The sequence below is a fragment of the Parasteatoda tepidariorum genome, chromosome 11 (genome assembly GCF_982258835.1).
Source record: "Parasteatoda tepidariorum strain Cologne lab strain chromosome 11, Ptep-v5.0, whole genome shotgun sequence".
NCBI classification, from domain to species: domain Eukaryota; kingdom Metazoa; phylum Arthropoda; class Arachnida; order Araneae; family Theridiidae; genus Parasteatoda; species Parasteatoda tepidariorum.
This window is the reverse complement of record NC_141765.1, coordinates 25,077,400-25,092,961: the sequence shown is the minus strand read 5'-3', so window position 1 is coordinate 25,092,961 and position 15,562 is coordinate 25,077,400. Positions and strand designations below refer to the sequence as shown.

Sequence of the window (15,562 nt, the reverse complement as noted above, 5' to 3'; positions counted from 1 at the left end):
TCCATAGGCCACACAAATGTCTAAAAACAAGATTTTTCTTGGAATTACGACATATAACCATAGTTAATGTGGAAAATTTTACTTTTTTTTCAGTCATGGAATGGAAAGTAAAATATGTTTGAATACATAATTTTAAAAAAATGTTTTTCATTTTTTTCTCACAGTTTAATAGTCCGTTCTAAATTATGAATGTTTATCATTGTGTAATCTGATGATGTTTTTATTATTATTATAATTCGATCATTTTTTTGTTTAATCTTTTCCTCATATTTTTTGAGCTTTTTTTTAAATCTTTTTAAGTATTTTTTTTCCTCTTCGTCATGAGTAATTTATTTCTTTTTCTTTTGATTTAACTTTCCTCTTTTTTCCAAATTTTTGGCCAATGTAAATGTATCTTCGAATTTTCTTTTGATTTTCCAGTTCCATTTCCAGAATTCCTCACTGGATAATAAATGAGAAAAAGGAGTTTCGAAGTTTGAGTAAAACCCATCTCTCATTGACTTATATCTAGTAGTTACTTATGAAACCAATCGTTTTTGCAACTAACAATGCCTCAAGAGGACTTATCTCAAAATCGGTTTTCAAGATACTTTCATTATTAATGTTAGTTGTCTCAGCTTCAGAGCCAAAATTTGATTATACAATTGTTCTTTTTGAAATAAATTCTTCAATATTGAGAAAAGCGCAGGCTAATGGATATTTGGGAGATTAAACTCTTCTGTCAATGTTCCTTTAAAAATTTGCAACATAACTTGTGAGATTTCCTTCTCAAGCTTCTGAAGAAATAGCGCATCATTACTCTCGAAGCATGTGTTTTGTTGATAAGTTGTCTTGCTCATTAACTCTTGGTGTCTGTTTTGCATGCATTTGTTACAGTCAACGTTTTCTACATCGAATGAAAAAATATCGCATTTCATAAAAGCATTTTAACTTCATCAGTTGATGCCTCAAATCTTATTTAAAAATGGATGTAAAATTTTCTAGACATATTGTTTTACAATTCTTTTGTTTTCAAGATCTAACGAGATTTCCAAGAATTACGTAGAAAACTAAACCAGAAAATTTGTTTTGAGGAACAAAACTTGCTCAGTTTCAAATTGATATGAGATTTATACCTATCCAGAAGAAGCAAAATTAGGAATTTCATTGCATTTTTAATTAGCCATGGGTAGAAACATTTGCAATATATTTGTAAAATGTTGCTGTGGTCATCGTTTCATTTCATGAATAGCTTTTTCCAATGAAATATGAAGCAGGGACTGATTCTGTAATATCTCTACGAATTCTTCTGTAAGGAAAAACTACCAATGGAGGTACTTTTTCTTTCCTAGGTACTTTAGAATATAAATCCTTACAATTTTTAAGGCCGCAGATTTTTCCCGTTTAAGGGCAGTATTCAACTCTTGTTTCATTCGCATTGTAAATGCAATCACTTTATAAAAGGATGCCAGGGCTACTTCCCTCCTAAAGATTCTCTGAAGTTCTTAAAACCAGTATTTCGAATATTATTCTCTAAGGGAAGTTTTGCCTTTTAAAATTATCTTCGCATTGCACTGAGTTATCGGTGGATGTCACCTTAAAAAAACTTCACCCATTTTTCACCTAGATAATAGTCTTTAAATGGATTTTTCCTACCAGTTCCCGTTAGGACATTAAAGACGGCAATAGGATAATAATTTAGCTAATTATTGGCACAAAATCCTGCAAAGATTCCATTCAAGCTTTTATTATTATATTTAGTTAATAAACATAGTTTATCAAGGAGTCTAAGGTATGATGTAATAACTAATCACTACATTTATAAAGATAAATAATAAATAAATTATTATTATAATTCTTTAAATAAATTTAGCAATTAAATTTGCATATTTAAATGAAATAGTTATAGGAACTATTCATACAACATTTAACTGAATTTTAGGAGTCCTCTATGTCGCTGAACTACTAATTATCCAAGTAAAATCATATTTCACACATACTATTCATTCACTGGGAAATCTATTCTCAGTGAAGGAACATGCCTGTTCCTTCACTGGTTAGAAGTTGTTTTTTTTATTTTTAACATAATTTTGATTTATAATATGACAAAAGGTACAAGAAAATTAAAATTTTTCTTTTATTTTCATTAACTTGAAAAAATCCCAGTAAAGGAACACTTGTTTATACATTGGTTTTTCATCGTTCTGTAATCCAGTTAATAAACACCCCCTAATCTCCGTACTTGCTTATGTTATGATGCTTAAAATAAATAAAACGTAACTTCAATGACCATATTTTGAATTCTTTTTTTCACAATGAAAAGAAAAAGCATTATTATATGCAATTAATTGTAGTTTAAACGGATAACAACAAACACTGACCTTATAATTTTGTCAAAGAAACAAGGCGTTGAACAGATACTAACAAATTCAAAACTTTTTCCAGAGAAGACTCAAAGACCAGATAACTAAATGCATTGTTAAAGGACTTCCTATTGTTAGGTAGTAAGCTACTCTTACCAATCAATCTAAATTAAAACGTTTAAAATCTTATTTCTAAGAAATATCTATGAAATGCTCCTTCATTTGTTGGTTTACCCTATATCATCCTAATCTTAAAAGAAATTTCCGGAAGTGTATCGCAGAACTATTTTACCAACTATTTAATAAAATTTTAACATTTTAAAATTCTTATTCTTTTCCATTTTACGTTTATTATTTCTTCATTAATATACTAATAATTTTTTTAGAACTTTAATTTAGATTTTCTTTAATTTAGGTTTCCTTTTTAAATTATAGTCAAGTTTTTTTTAAAGAATTATTGTCTGCTAGCTAAGAATAAAACCTTGTTAGGAAATTAAAAACATTCAGCTGTTTAAAATTATTTAATGCAAAACAGCTGATTATTTACTTAGCATACTATTTTTTTGAAAAAAGAATATAAATTATTGATTGTCTTCTTTTTTTTGTTTCTTGTGACTTCAACTTAGATTATCTAAAATAGTGTTGATGTTTTATAAGTCACTACAAAGTGGATAAAGATACCGAACATAAAAAGCTGTGGAATACGTAACCAATTTTTTTAGTGTCTTAAAATATCTCAGTATCTTAAATGTCGCCCTACTATCTTAGTTGTGAAATTAAATTTTTAATTATCTGACCACGTGTGATTCACTAATTATTTCATTATATCTTTTACTCTTTATGATACCAAGTAGATTTTTTTTTCTGATAATATACTAAACTATTTTGTTTAATTTTTTACTTTAGCATGATTTCCAAGATATTATTGTAGTATAATTTGTTATCAGGAAAATGCCTTATTTTGTTAATCAGGAAATACTAAAAATTGAAATTTGTAAGGATTCCGAAGCTGTGCACACAATACACAATTTCCGACCTTATTTTAATAAAAAAAAATTTAAAAAAAAAATCGTGGCAAGTAGGCTAACATACTTTTTACAGAAACTGTGAAAACTAATTTTTCCTATATATCGTCAAAAGAGGATAAGAATGATATTGCTCCAAGGGACCTACTCAATAATTTCGCTATTTCCAGAATGAAATCTGTTTGATCGAAACATATTATTCCTTGAAAATTACACGAGGGAAAAATTAACTTTTATTATTTATCTAAGCTTATTCCATTTATTTAATGATAGCGGTATTAAGGTTAAGGATATGCGCCGGAAGCTCCGTTTATTATTATACTATAAATGCATTAAATCATGTAGCTTGAATAATTTATTTTAAGTAAATTATTTAATAATTTTAAGCAAATAAGGGTGCAAAAATAAACTCGATCGAAATACTCCGAAAGTATACCCTGAAATATATGTAGAATAAACTTTGGAATCGATATATAAAAAATACCTTTTCAAACAACTTCGAGTAGGACGGAAACGCTAACTTGTTTAAAAAAGTTGTCCTTGTTACTATTTAATTTCGATTCCTGGTAATAGGGGACATTCCATTTTCACATTCGACTTTTGAAATTTCAATTGTAAACGGAATTTTTTTATGACCTTAAACTAAAATGTTAAGGCTTGCAGCAAAAAAAAAAAAATTTTTTTTTTACTGCATTAATTTTTTTACAAAGTAGTGAATTATTATTTTTTCAATCTAAGAACCTGTGCCTATAACATATGTAAAACTTATTTTAATATCGAGTGAAATAATTTAATATGTTGTGTAACTAAATGGATAATCCCAAGAAACTGAATCGAAAATATAAAAACTTCATTGATTTAAAAAAATAATAGATGATAATAAAAATAGACATGTTTTGAGCTTCCAATAATAAAAGTCACAAGTTATCCAAGCCTGACAGGTCTTGAGAATGGGCGATTATATTTGAAAACTCGAAACATGTTGAATTTTACTTCCCTCTTCATATGTTTTGAAGCCAGTTGAGTTTTTATCGTCAATTATACTGTTTTACATTTGGGTCTTGATCATTATTTTGATAAGAATTTTACACTAGTTAAAGTAAACATATGCATTTTAATATTTTATCAGGATTCATATGGTCTTTAAAAATGTAAGAACATCAATATTGTAAAAGTTATATTTAACTTAAAAATTAACATTTTGACACCAGATATTTTGAGTTAATGAAATTAAATATTTTATCTCTTAAGTTTTTGTGCCCCCATTTCAGTATCTTAAGGATCTTACGAGCTCTGTTTAAAAATAGATCATCAGATATATATAAGAAAGCAAAAATATCCATAGTAGCTGCGTTTGGTGGTAATTGTAGCTTATCGTAATTGAAGAATATGCTGTGCGACATTTTATGGTGAATTTGCGAACGTATAAGTTTCAGAATGTATCGAAACATGAGGATGCTATTTGCTAATCATCTTTATCCAAAGGAAACGATGTAACCTAAATATCTAGTAGAATGAAGCGATTTTTTAAACAATGAATCCTACAATTTGCAACATATTATTTCAATATCTTATTCTTAAACATAACATATTTCAATCTTTTTAAAATGCCACTAAACATTCAGCAATTCCTTGAGTTATAGAAAAAAGAAATATCGTAAATTATAGAAAGCCTTGTGAATGTGCATTAGAATTATTATACAATCTACATTTTATTTTTCAAGCACTTTTTTTTTCTTCAAATTTTCTTGCCTAGAAGACTCGATTAAAACTGTAAAAATGATTATCCCTAAAATTTTGTATATAGCTATAATAAGTTATGCTCATTTCATTTTAGTATAAAATCCTCGAATAAATATAGTAAAAACAGTGTAATCTAAACAATATCAGATAAAAAGTTCATGTATTTAAATTCTAAATACTATCATAAATAATTTATAAATCGATTCAAATTTACTTTTCAAAGGAGATTAAAATAATATTTTTTTTGCTTTTTGGACAGAAATCCCCTAAAAAAAATTGTTTATGGCCTGGAAACTTCGAGATATTTTCTATTAACAATAAATTAAGCCCCTTCGAGCAATCACTGAACATTATTTCAATTTTCTTACTATCAGAGTTTGGTTGCGTAGCAACCTAGTAAAATTAAGCACTCCTCTTTTGAATTAGTCAATGGGTTATCTTAAAATATTTATTTGCGCAGGCGACTTTTTTTTGGCGGTTTTCTGGACTATCGCCAAATATATAAACATTTATTGCGGCCCAATTTACCACCCAATTTTTTTAAAATTTTGTCTACCCCCACTAATTCAAGTGTCTAGATTCCAAATATGTAAAAAAAAATATATGTTTATTCAGAGAAAGTACGTTTTTGTGTCTGATTTCGTAACTTAATTAATAGTTAGCACTAATTAATTAACATATTTGAGGTCACCCCCAGGAACCATTAAGATTGACACTTAGTTCGTGAAAATCCGATCATTAGAACGAAAGTTATTCAGGGTGATTCGTTTTTTTTTTTTGCGGACTGTACGTACCACCGCGCAGTGGCACGAACTCAGCGCAGTTTATAAGTCATATGCATATGTGCGCTTGTCCAAATGTCACGCGTGACGAGCATTGACGTTACAAATGCAAATATCATACGCAGTTTCAACTATCTTTGCAAACTGTGTTGAATATTTGCAGTGTCATTATTAAAACTTTTATAGTTTTGGATAATTAGTTATTGTTTCGATAAAACCATTCGTTTGGTTTAGATATCAATTTTAATTATCAATGCACAAAAAAGAAGGTAAGCATTAATGATACGGATTAGTACAGCCCGCGACAAAACTATAGCACACTTTGTATTTTTTTACGAAAATTACAAAATTGACCAATTTTGACGAAAATTAAAATTGACCAATTTTGAACCCAATATAGCGAACCTTGCAAAAAAACACCAGGCCCACCCATATTGATCAAGAAGCAGTAAATCTTTAGTTACTTTACTTATTATATCTACTTATGCATAATTACTTATTATTTAATAATAAGGTATTTAAATTTCAATATTAATATATTTTTCATAAAACTATTGTTACATAATGTACTATTACTTTAATAAATGTTTAAAATCATAAAATAAATGTACAAACACAGTATCTAATCGAGTTTTATTTTAATTAACAGAAAATTACTTCTGCGGGGGTCGATGGAGATTTCGAAAAATGATATAGGGGTCGATAATCAAAAAAGTTTGGTGACCCCTGGCTTAGGGCAACTAACGTACTAAGTACAAATGCTCCTGACCAAGTACGATTCAGAGCAAAACTACGAAAAAAATTTTTCTTCAAACTTTTTTCGCGCATGCTTAAAATGAAAGGATTACTTTAAATGCAGATATCTAGCGCAATTTTTAACGATTTTTTTTAAAATTATGAAATGATATTTTTTATTTATTAATAACTACTTTGAAGACTTTGTTTAATTTAATTGAATATTTCTTCAGTATCAGACAGAAAACGTAAAGCAAAAGAATAAGTTTTTATTTTTATTTTTATTTAATAAAAATGTCAATATCTTCATGAATATTTAAACTAGGTTTACAAAGTCAAAATTGAATGACTATATGAAAGATGAAATTGAATATGAAAGATGAATGACTATATGAAAGAAACTAATGGAAACTTCTTTGTAATGCTTACGAAGCTTTTTAAAACTGTGATTTGCTGCTGTGGAATAGCTTATTATTTGAAAAAAAACTTCTTATTTTATCTTTGTTTTTTATCTTCTATGTCACTTCTATTTCATCTTCTATGTCATTTAAATCATTGATAATCAGAAAACTAGCAAAAAGTAACGCAAAAGTATGACACAATTAAATTAAATTATTTTAAAATTTTCAGTGCATACATCCCTTTTTTGTAAAATTTCTCCACCTCAGTTTAATGCTCTTTAGTTCGGATTATAAACTTCAGTTATGTCTTTTATGAGAAATAATTTATAGTGCCACCTATGAATGTGAAATCTCTCGAACCATTTCTCCTGTTTTCGTTTTCTAAATTTAATCTGTATAGCTCTGCAGATGTTTGTTTCTATTGTTTCGCCTGCTTAATGAGATAGATAAAATACGGTACTAGGGAATACTTCTTTCTACCGAAAACGCATTTTATGAGTACTTTCTGACTCATGAGATACCATCAAACACATCGATCGCTGTGCTCCAACACAATTATTCTTTCTATGTTCTGCGTAACGCTGTGATTCTGTAAAAATCAAACAGGAATCTGTCCAAACTTTTATATTAACTTATTTTAGTGCAAAGTTTAACTTGAACAAATCTGAACATTTTTTAATGTACTTTTGTTTCGTTTGTTTACTATAGTGATCTATTTAGGTTTGGTACAAAGTCTGCTCTAGAAGAAAAAAGTAACTGCTTTAAATTATTCCGTAATTGATATTAATATAGAAAATATTTCAGGTAATATTACATTCAATAATATAGAAAGTATTAATACGATAGAAAATGTTATATAAGTCGAAATAATATAGAATAACTGATGTACAAAAAAATTGAATAATATGGGAAACATAAATAAAGAAAATATCATATTCAAAACGCATAAACCGTAAGTTTATTTAATTTGTAAAAACGGTGTAACATTTTATAAAACTCGGTACAACTTTAAAGCTTTTTAAAAGTTTTTATATAGTAAGAAAAAAATATGCTAAAAACTGAAAGAATTTGGTATAATTTACCGTGTTTCTGGCTCAATGGAAACACTAAATATCTCGGTACTACTTACAGAAGCACTTAATGATTTTGGCAAAATTAACAATAAAATATGGTTTTATAATAAGTGATATAATGTGGAAAAATGGGGTAAAATTTGGCAATTTTATCATGATTCTTTAGAGCTTGACATAAAAACAGTTTATTCGGCAGAATATACTTTTCAGTTTTGTATTTTTAACTAAATGTGTGGTAAATAAGAACTATATTTTTGAAAATAACGATTTAAACCGTTATCATAAGGAACGGAAAAATTTATCAAATGAATGGTTTAAATACAGTATATTTTGGTTTTCTTTACCAGAATTATGGTTCTCTTTACCAGAAATGTTATCACCAAACAGTACGGTAATTTTACCAGAATTTTTTTCTCCGTTTATAAATATTTCAAGGCTTAATTTAGATTTCTCTCGAGAACAAAAATCTTCAAATGAAAATAAAACGGTTTTTTACTTGGAATTTTAGAATGAAGTATAAGTTTTTCAATTTAATTGTCTTTCTTCATGCTTAAAAACTGATTTGAAACCGGTTTTAAATGAAAGGAGTGTTATACATTTGGATAGTTAAACATAATTTTAAAAAAGACGTCGAAAAATCGAGAGAATAGATAGCACTAACTTAAAATTTTGTAGATTATAGTTTGAACCTTGGTCAAGTTCATAGTTATAGATTATAGTTTGAACCTTTGTTCGCCGAGGTTTGAACCAAGTGAAGCTGTCTTTTGTTAGGGTTATCAAACCTAATTACTATTTTACATTTACTTACTAATTTTTTTAGATTTTGTAATTATATTTTAATTATTTAATGAATAATTGGAGAATTTTTTTATTTTATTTCTCCGCGGGAGTCATTTGAAACTAGTTTCTTGAAAAAAAATGAGAGATTCGTTTTTTGAATATACCAGTGCATGTTAAGAAACATTTATAAGTTCAGAAACATCAGTTAAGAAACATTTATCACATTAGGTTTTAAACGAAAATTTTTAAATTGACCAGAAAACCCCCCAAAAAAGCACCTGTTTATCTGGTTACATATGGTGGGCACTGAATGATTTTTAGTATAATTTTTTGCAAAGCAAGATTAATGTAAAATTGGTTTTATTTGAAGGAGCGGATGTCATAGATTTAGAAAATGTTTAGATATGTATGTCTAGAAAATATATCCATCATTAAAAAAGTAGTTTAGTCCAACATTCACAAGATCAAAAGCAATTGGTGACACTAACTTCACTTTTTTTAAATATGTTTTTAGTTTAGTGAAATCCTAATATTTGTAATCTCGTAATAATAATAATAACATTTTTTACATTTTTATTTTGTACAAATATATTTGTTATCATTTTTATAATTATACCTCTATATATTTGAAGGCTTTTATTCCTACTATTTGAAAGAAACTGTAAGGGGAATTATAAATCCAAGTATAACCTCTTCCGGCACTTGCTCCTTTAAACCTTATATTCAATCAATCATTCAACGCTCTTGAAGATGATTTTATGAGGTATTTGTTGAAATACAACATTTCGGTAGTATACATGAAACATTTCTAGGTTATTTATTATAAAATATTTTAAATAAGTTGAAAACATAATATTTCGATTTTCCAATCGATGAAACAATTGTTTTTTAAGGAAAATTCTGTTCGGTAGAACAGAAGTATTAGTTATTTTGATAACCCAAGACAAAAAAAAGTTCAAAGTTAAGATAATTTTTTTATCGACTCAAAAATTTAATTCAAATAATTTTTTTTCAAATGGTGAAAAATTATTGCTTTTATTTCAATTAAAACACAAGTTAAGCATAGATTTGTACTGTAAGAAATTCCAAAGCAAATTGCAGTATAAAGTACCTTTTCCTTTGAGATCCGTAGAATAAAATTTTATCGTAAAATATTATACAGTAATCTGGGCCGGCGGAATACGTTTTCACGCTCCGGGCGATACTGAAAACGGTGCCTTTAATCCAATTTTAGAAGAAGAAACTGAATTAAATAAAAATAAAAATTTATTTTTTCCTTGAATTGTCTCACTGGTGTAGTCATAATCCTGTATGAATTTTCTATTAATATTTTAAATTCTCTACCAACAAGTTGAGAAACCAGAAATTATTTCTGTCAGAAAACTATAAAATTTATATTGCATAAACCTTAGATGTTTTTTCTTAAAAAACATATAAAGAAGATAAATCGCAATTAAGGATTTCAAGGTTAAAAAACAGCCATTAGTTTAATTAATGATAAAAACACTTCAAGTACTCAAGATTAAATACCTATTATAAGTAATATTTTAATGAGCATAATCTTTTAAGACATATTGAAATATAAAAAAACATTAAAATTTATTTTTTCGTTCTTTAGCAGACTCAAATGGTTTTATAGACTACAAAATCATCTGTTTTAGTGGTTTCATTTTCCATAGAAATTATTGCCACAGAATTTACTCTCTCTTGTGTCTTAATTAGGTATTTATGTCTTAACTAGGTATATATCAATTGGGATTTTTAAGTTTTCAATTTACTCAAAAAACGTTCACCATTTGCTTCAGATAGTGGAATTGTAAAACAAAAAATAGTTTAAACTTATTCACAAGTTTGGAAAAATTTCTTTTAAAAAGTTTTTATGAACGAATATTATGAGTTGGACTGGAGATACAAAAAATAAATAGAAAGATAATATAATTGTACATGTTTGAATAATAAAGATATTTTCCCTTCAATATACGTCATTTCGTTAACAATTATTTTAAAAAATGAAATGTTGGGATCGACTACCGTAACACAATTTATAGGTTTATAAAAATGTTTATACCTTATAAACTCATTCTCTGATTTGCCCATTTTCTAAAATGTCTTTCAATGACTCACCAATAAAAAAAATCACTGCCATTTATTACTTACTCGCTGTTAATGCGCCGTTCACTAATCTGCGTGCAATGTTTATGAAATATAAACTATCTCTAAATCACCATTTAAAATAAACTTTTATGAGAACTCTGCGTCAAAGAGATAAAAATAAAAAATAATAATTTTAATAAAATACTTTGAAGAGTAGGGAAGGATTTTTTTTCTTTAAGAATCAAAATGAGAGAATTAAAGAGCAAACCCAAAATTTTCACAGAACCGAAAAAAAAAGATAAACAACAAATTAAAAAAAAAAAAAAACCGAAATTATATTTCGTGTAAATTTTCATAATTTGTGTTGTATTCTTTTTTTTCTTTTACATAAAAATTGAATAAAAAAAATGGAAGATCTTACCTGAAGAGCTATGAGTAGAAAGAGAAAGTATAGTTGCATACTCTTTTTGACTGGTAGAACAAGTGAATTGTAATCCAAAGGCTATATAACTCATAAGTTCATGCCCTTAACCTTTTCTTCCATGATGAGACTTTTCAACATTTCGCAATTATCACCTGCAACAGGCCTTGTTCCTCTCACCCCCGATATTGAGTTCAAAATATACTGTTTACGTTTTAAACCCTAAGGGGCCTCCAAATGACTTAGATGCACCTTGATGCTAATTGCATTCAGAATATCGCTGACTGCATTGACAGAAATGCCACTTGAAGACGATAGTCTATGATCCCGACCCCCTTAGGGTTTATTTCAATCGAACATTTGGAAAGGAATGTTAGCTCATGAGATAACGATAGTTGATTAATAGCTGGGAGTGCCGGAATATATTATTGTAAAATTAGTTCTATTGAGAATTGATGAAACAGAGAGGATATGTTGCAGACGATTTTTAAAATATTCATGACATTTTAGCCGAATTAATCATTTTTGAAAATTAACAAAGTATTAGAAACTCTATTATGACTTACATAGTTAATCAGTTTTATTCTGTGTTTTGCTAATTAAAATAGATAACAGAAGTTCACCAACTTCATAATTTATGATTATTCTTATTTAAGGGTTTGCCTAGGCCCTTGTGGTTAATTAATTATATTTATATTTTTTTGCAATTTGAGTGTTTAGAAACTTTAGTCTAAATTTCGAAAGATTAATAAAGTTTCTTTAGTTTTATCTTGGTTCTTGAAATTTCAATTGAGATTCTTTTTCTTCTTCTTTTGAGTATTTTGAAACTTTCGTCTAAATTTCGAAAAATAATTAAACTTTCATTAGTTTTATCTTAGTTCTTCGAATTTTAATTGAGATTTTTTTTTCTGTACACAGTGACTTCAAGGACCTAAATGTGTTCCAAAATATTTCCCAAGATTCAAATAAAATCTTTCATGCGAGCAGTATATTATTTCACTGAATAAATTATGTTTTAATCTGTTTTCCGTGAAGCAGATTGATCTTTAAAAGTAAAGCTAGCATAATGTTTTTTTCAAAAAAGGATTTCGTTAATCCAACAGTATTTTAGTGAACTATTTAATTTATATATAATCCTAGGAATTAAAGAGTATTAAATGTTGGGTTCAACGGTACAAAGCATAAAAAAGGACATGCTGTGCTAAACAATAGATTTTTAAACATATGAAAAGATTAAACACATATAATAAATTAATCTTCAGGAAATTGGTAAAACTGTGCACAGCGAAACAGGTGCATTCAACAGTGAATGAAATCACATAAAATTTGTAAATGCAGCAAAGTTACATGAAATATGTGAAAGGATACGCAAGCAATACGATGCATACTTAAGTGTATGAAATCGGATAAAATCGTAAAGCCATTATAACAGTTTGAAATAACAACAGATAGTAGAATATCACACGTATAAGAGCAAAAAAATTTAAGGTCCTAACAATCCTGGGTTTTAGCAATCTTGCATGCATAAAAAAAATTTAAGAGGATTTCAATTTAAAAATGAACAGTTAATTAAAATATGATGAATCGTAAAAAGAACGTTACTATAGAAATGCATTGGGATGGGGGCTCCCCTAGCAGTTAATAAAGGTACGTTAAAAGTATGAAATACTGGAGTAAAATTTTGAGGCAAAATTCGAACATTTTTTCATTTTTTTTAAGGTATCCGACTACCTTAAAAAAGAGGATTTTCACAAAAATTCACTTTTTTATTTTATTGCTTTATAATAATGCCCAATTTTTCTAGTTTTCAAAACTGTTTTGTTTTTGAATGCACGTCAAGCAGAACTTTAGTTATAGCTATTTTAGTAACAGATGACAGCTGTCCAACTTACCGGAAATTACAAAAATGAAGCCGGTAGTAGGTAATAGTTTCGGTTCCATTTCTATTTGTGTGTTTATTTTTCTTAGATATTTAATTTTTAAAAGCTCTTAAACTCACGGCTAATAATCTGAATTATATTTTAATTAGATTTTACGTTTTGTGGTTACTGTTTGTGGGTAACATGAAAAGTTAGCATATTTTCTGATAGTTTGTTTACATTTGAAGCGTACTTTCTATATCTTGATTTTGATTTGTTTTGAAGAAATTTATTGATTTCTTTCAAAAAAATTTGTTATTTATTTTGATGAATTTATTGAAATGGGTAAAGGACGTACTTCTCGATCTAAGAAACGTAAATATTACGGTAATCAACATGCCACCAAAAGCGATGATTTGAGTAAAGTTGATTATACCATTTATTCAAAATTGTGTAAAGCAGATGAATCTATTACTTCAAGCTCTTCAAAATTATCGATTTCTATGGATGTCAATGAGGAACTGATGCCTTTGGATAAAAACAATCTGTGTGGCAATCGAATAATTGATATTGAGATCCTGATGGTGATATTAGCTTCATTATGTTGTCCGGTTTGCTATGATAACAAATTGCATTTAGAAGAAAATTCTAGATTTGAGCTATTATAAATATTATAAAAAATATTTTTTACTTCTAATTATTAATAAAAACTATATTTAGACATATATATTAAAGTGTGAAAATACAGTAAGATGGTTGTTTAATAAAAAATTGTTCCTGTGTTAAATGCTTTATAAGTAGTAGACTTTTGATGTTATTCACTAAATACTTTAAAATATCGCTAAATAATACGTTAAAATATCGCTACGTTAAATAAAACTAAGAAAATGTGTGAAGGAATGTGCCCCTTATAAAATATAATAACTTCCTACTGACAAACATTCATAGTGTTTAGAAAAAATGTAATTATAAACTTTAATTGTGTTTTTCTCAAAATGAAAATTTTGCTGTTTTTTGTCTACGGAAAACAAGATAACTCAACTAATTATAATAAATTTGTTTTCAAACTTTCAGAGATTGTTTCTTGTATTGGTGGTTATGTAACAGACCTCCAGAATTCAGATAACTGTATTATTTTTTGTTTTATGAGATATTTTGCAGTAGATAATGTGAAGAAAATGTGGAAAAAAATGGAAAAATATGCTTAACACTCCATAAATTTTTTTAATTCATGATATCATTTAAGTTGAGGTTCATAACACTTCAGAGGGTTATACGAAACTTCTCAAAAAGTTTGATAGCTGTATGTAAACTGCTGTTTGTAGAAAATGCAACACCATGAAGGAATCATCAGAATCAAATGAAATTCGCAGCAAATGTCAATTATAGGATATTGTGCAAATTAATAAAGTTTCAGAGCCATCGCGCGTGCGTGGCGCGCGCAGCGCCCTCTGAATTGATGCTGAAAGCGTATAAATAAAGTGCTGTAGCGGGACGTTGAAAATAGTCTATGATTATTTGTTAGTGGCAAACGTTTAGTGAGACCTGAGTATGCCTCCACGACGGAAGAATAAGAAATTCAAGCAACTTACGGAGTTTGAACGAGGGAGGATAATCGGCCTTCGAGAAGGAGGATTTTCCTATCGCGCAATAGCAGCTCGTATGCAGCGGAACAGTTCCACAGTGATGCGAGTTTGGAAGCAGTGGACCGACGAGCACCGAACAACTCGAAAAACAGGCACTGGACGACAGAAGGTGACGTCAGAGCGCGATGATCGACACCTGCTCCGCATGGCGGTGAATGATCGCACAGCTTCCTCCAGGCAGCTGGCAGCACATTGGTCTACTGCTACAGGTGTACAATTGTCGGCTTCGTCAATTCGTCGTCGTCTGCTGCGCCGTGGATTGCGTGCAAGGGTGCCATTATACAGGATTCCCCTCACGGCGGATCATCGACGGCTGCGTCGGCAGTGGGCTCTTGAGCACAGAGACTGGCGAGCTGATTGGCACCAAGTTGTCTTTTCAGATGAATCACGCTTCAATTTGTGGACCCATGATGGCCGTGTTCGTGTTAGACGTTATGCCGGTCAACGCTGCCTTCCTGAGTGTATTATTGAACGACATAGTGGTCGAACACCCGGAGTTATGGTCTGGGGTGCGATTTCGTATCATGGACGATCCAATTTGATACGAATTGAGGGTAATCTCAATAGCAACAGATACGTCCGTGAAGTGCTACAGCCCGAAGTCGTTCCTTTCCTTCAAGGCATCCCTGGAGCTATCTTTCAGCAGGATAATGCACGCCCA

General features: G+C 28.9%; 1 protein-coding gene across 1 annotated transcript in view; it reads right to left on the bottom strand.

Moving 5' to 3' along the window:
* The window catches only part of LOC107452611 (cuticle protein 6), a 53,239-nt gene extending 41,558 nt beyond the window's left edge, over positions 1 to 11,681 (bottom strand). Inside the window, exon 1 of the mRNA XM_016069135.5 lies at positions 11,397 to 11,681. Within this exon, the coding sequence (XP_015924621.1) occupies positions 11,397 to 11,435 (39 nt within the window). The 5' untranslated portion in view covers positions 11,436 to 11,681. The remainder of the gene's footprint in view (positions 1 to 11,396) is intronic.
* Positions 11,682 to 15,562: the final 3,881 nt, after the last annotated feature.